The 4,155-nt window shown below is 31.8% G+C and overlaps 1 protein-coding gene across 1 annotated transcript in view; it reads left to right on the forward strand.

The window, feature by feature from the left end:
* Window positions 1-1,967, forward strand: part of LOC117170355 (arp2/3 complex-activating protein rickA-like) — a 10,921-nt gene extending 8,954 nt beyond the window's left edge. Inside the window, exons 2-5 of the mRNA XM_033357092.1 lie at window positions 226-638; window positions 960-1,096; window positions 1,343-1,510; window positions 1,659-1,967. Coding sequence (XP_033212983.1) covers window positions 234-638; window positions 960-1,096; window positions 1,343-1,510; window positions 1,659-1,806 — 858 coding nt within the window. The 5' untranslated portion in view covers window positions 226-233 and the 3' untranslated portion in view covers window positions 1,807-1,967. The remainder of the gene's footprint in view (window positions 1-225; window positions 639-959; window positions 1,097-1,342; window positions 1,511-1,658) is intronic.
* Window positions 1,968-4,155: the final 2,188 nt, after the last annotated feature.

Raw genomic sequence — 4,155 nt, forward strand, 5'->3', positions numbered from 1 at the left:
TTCCCAAAAGACTAAATGCCAGGAGAATGCGTACGAAAAGCTGAACTTCTAGTTTCAATAGCATATTGAACAATCCACTTAGTCCGAGATTCCTATATCAGCACTTGTGCAAAGAGTATCAGATTATAGTTTTTTTTAATATAACAGCAAGAATAAGTTTTAAGAAAAAATTAAATTATCCACTTATTACATGCTCCTTGGTTAGTAATTTGTAATCTTATTCAGGTGAAAAAATGATTCGAGTGGGATTTCTCGTTCTACTCTGCGCTGGAGCTTTAGCCAAACCAGCGGTTACGCCTACGCAAGAGTCTACGGCTGCGTATATGGATACGGCTGCGTATATGGATACAGCTGCGAATTCGCCTACGTATCAGCCTACGCTTCCGCCATCCTATCAGCACACTTATCCGCCCAACTATCCGCCCACCTATCCGCCGAACTATCCGCCCAACTATCCGCCCAACTATCCGCCCAACTATCCGCCCAACTATCCGCCCATCCATCCGCCCAACTATCCACCCACCTATCCGCCCACCTATCCGCCCACCTATCCGCCCAACTATCCGCCTACCTATCCGCCTACGTATTCTGATACTTGTTCAAGTATTACATTAATGGAGGATTTTGATCTTTTAAGTGTAAACATAAATCAAAATTTAGTAGAAGCTGACAGAAATGACAGTGTCTGAAAGATAATTTAAAGATGATAGATACATTTTAAATGACAATTTCAGTTGTTTAAAAATTATTGAGAGATGAAAGAAAAGTTTCTGTTTGATCAAATGTTTGCGTACATTATATGAATTACGCCAACTGAGAAGGGACAAGATATTTTTAATATAGATTCGACATTCAATTCAAATCTCCCCACCTAATTTGTATCTTTGAGACAAGGAAATTTTTGCCAAATCGATTTAAAAAAATGTGTAATTTGCACATAATATAATTTTTCTATATAGTACCTAGGAGGCTGGTTCGTAGTAGCGAAATATGCTTATGATGGTAATATGTACTCACGATGTATCGAAGTTGATCGAAGCCAGACGGAGAACGATGATGGTTCATTCAATGCTGAACTCACCGAAGTATCCGTGTCGTGAGGAAATTTATATTTAATAACTTACACGTAATAGATAACAAGTTAAAAAAAGAGAGATTTTAAGTGCAAGTAACAACATTTTTATTATAAATAATATTTTTAATCTATGGTCATCCCAAACAATATATTTTTCTAAATTGATGCACACCATAGTCTGAATGCTGAATCCATATCTTGATAAAATATTAACTCTTAGCTGATATATTATTTTATATATATTTTATCAATTCTTATAAATTTCAGAAGCGGCATTGAATCAACATTGGATGGCGTTGCGACATTTGATGAATTTGAAGCAAAATATACTACACATTATGAAGGTGTAGATGGCACTAAAGAACATTTGATTTTATATACGGACTACAAGAATGTTGCCATCCAACTCAATTGCCATGATAAAGAAGTTGACGGGTAAGATATGGACTGATTATTACTTATATATTACAATGGGTAATATCTTGAAATAGTGATACAAAATTCAAATTTTACTTCCATTCATTCTTTCGGCAATAAAGTATTTACAGGCCACAGAAAGCTAAAAGTATTAATATTCTTTCAGATTGAACAATGTTTTTATTTTGGCAAGACAGCAATATCTTGAATCAAAATATTTAGACGATGTTTGGAAAATTTTAGATGATAACCAGCTATCCGGAGTGGCAATGTATTTTGAAGATTGGGAAAGTTGTCCAAGCAAGACCTGCTAATTCGTTTTTCGGGCAAATTTTGCCTTTGTAAAATTCCCCTTATATGAAAACTGATCTGTTTAAACTTTTTTAATGGAAAATCGAATTAAGATTCAACATAGTTATTTTCACAATTGTTACTTCCAGTTTTCTACTGATGAAATATTATGAAGTCATTTTTATGTTGCTACTAACTTATTTTAGCAATTCCATGTAATATCTTCAATTACCAGTAAAAATTTTGTTTGATCCTTACGGTTAGATTTATTATTTCTCCCTTTCTGCGCTTTCCTTCAACTTTAGAACTTTTCATTTGAAAGGGCAAAATATTTGAGTTATGGAATGAAAAAAGCGTTAAACAAATAGTCAAACATATTCATAAACTAGCTGTGAATTCGATCTTGAGTGTTTCCACTTTGCTTGTATTTATAACTATATTGTCACAAAGTTTTATTAGTCACGAAGAATACTAATATCCTACTACAAGAAACGAATACAGGAATTTCCAGCCTAACATCGAATACTTAATTTTGTTAGGTTAAAAAGGATAATTAAGAAAAAAGGACAAAAAAAACATAATTTTCATTCAAAACAAAAAAATGTTTAGTGAATTATTAATAATTAATTTTTAATCTTTTTAAGCATTTTTAAAGATTTTAAAATCTTAAGCAATCGTGTCAAAATTAAAATATTTACGAAATTTCCAGAATGCAATCTGCAAGATTTAACGGAAGTTTACTCACTTTTACAGTATTTTTCAAAAATTGTTTTAAATAATCGAGCAATTTATTAAAATATACTGGAACGTTTTCAATAAAATTTCTCGTAAACCTGAATATTTTTTCTTCAACTTTCAATCTTTCAAGTCGAATGAAATATCGTTGCAATCATTATAATTCGCAGATTTCGAATAATATATTTATGAATTACTTAAAGCTAAATTAAAAAACAATGTTATAATCCGCATCTTAATGCTCATCAGCTTTAAAGAAATCTTCCGTCCATCCTGCGATTTTCTCAAATTCTGATCTTTTGGCGAAAATATTTTAGTATAATGTGCTGCCTATTATATTTAAAGATCATGTACAACAAGATATACAAGACAAACATATTTAACAGGATTGAAATTCGTCTTTAGCATGAGGAAAAACCTTTACTGTTAATTATACATGAAAGGTTGTATTCTTGCAGAAGGTGAAAAATTATAATTCTTAAATTTTTTCATGGTATTATCCTTAATATAAAATCTCTAAACGATATTGTCAAATTCTATTGTCACGATATTCGATTTGGACTGCTGTGTGCGTGTGACACGAGTCGTCAGTATGTTAGACAGTATTTGAACGTTAGACGTGTTTTCATTGGCTAAGGTGCGCGTCTGTACTTGACTTTTAAATACGTACGCGAAGGAGAGCCAATAAACGCCATTCAGTTTTAGCATGCGCAAGTATTTTTGGATCACTGTAAAGAATAATAATCGAATCGAAATTCGAAGTCAATAAGACGATTCAGCGCTTCTCCTCTACCAGTCTTCCACCTTCTTAACTACCACAGAAAAAACAGAAGATAAACCTAGATCGATTTCGAAAGAAAGATTCTCTGCAACAAAAATTACCTTTACAGGATAAGCCTTAACGAAGTATCTGTTAAACTTTCTTTTGTTTGGCTATGAAAATACATGTGTTTTGAAAAATGTGAAGTTGTCTGAATAAAACTTTCTTCCTCTAAAAAATGTTCTGCAACAAATTTTATCATTACTTTATTCTGTGACCTCACCACCTTGTGCAGACACAATGTAAGCTGAAAGAGAGTGAAGGCTGGCGAACATTGTTTTTGTTTTTGGAATCTTATATACTTCAAAACGTTGTTTTCGCGGCAAACGTGAAGTGCAAGAAGTTGACTGGTACTTCTCTACTACTGAATGAAGTTACTATAACGTTAGTATATTTTTTATTATAAGTTAATAATTGAGTTTATATTTTCTATTAATATGAACATAATCATTAATGAATAATCCAAAATTTACGAAATTTAAATTACACCAAAATCCAAATTAGAAATCCCCTTCATGGATGTGATTGGCTGCCTTCTCATTTTTCTTTCCTCTTTTTTATTCTTTTCTGAAAATTTTATTTTTTTGTTTTTTTTTCAGAATACAATAGGATTTTTGGTTTTGGTTTATTCGTTATGGTCCAAATTGCATAATCCTTTGAAGTATGAAATTGTTTCATAATTTTGTTATAAAATTTAATTGCTGACGTAACATGCCATGTTACGAGGGTAGTTCAATAAGTCCTTAGAATGAAGTATAAAAACAATTTTTTTTGGGTAAATTTTTTTTTATTTTTCAACATAATCTCCTTGGAGCTC

Source organism: Belonocnema kinseyi, chromosome 3 (assembly GCF_010883055.1).
Source record: "Belonocnema kinseyi isolate 2016_QV_RU_SX_M_011 chromosome 3, B_treatae_v1, whole genome shotgun sequence".
NCBI classification, from domain to species: domain Eukaryota; kingdom Metazoa; phylum Arthropoda; class Insecta; order Hymenoptera; family Cynipidae; genus Belonocnema; species Belonocnema kinseyi.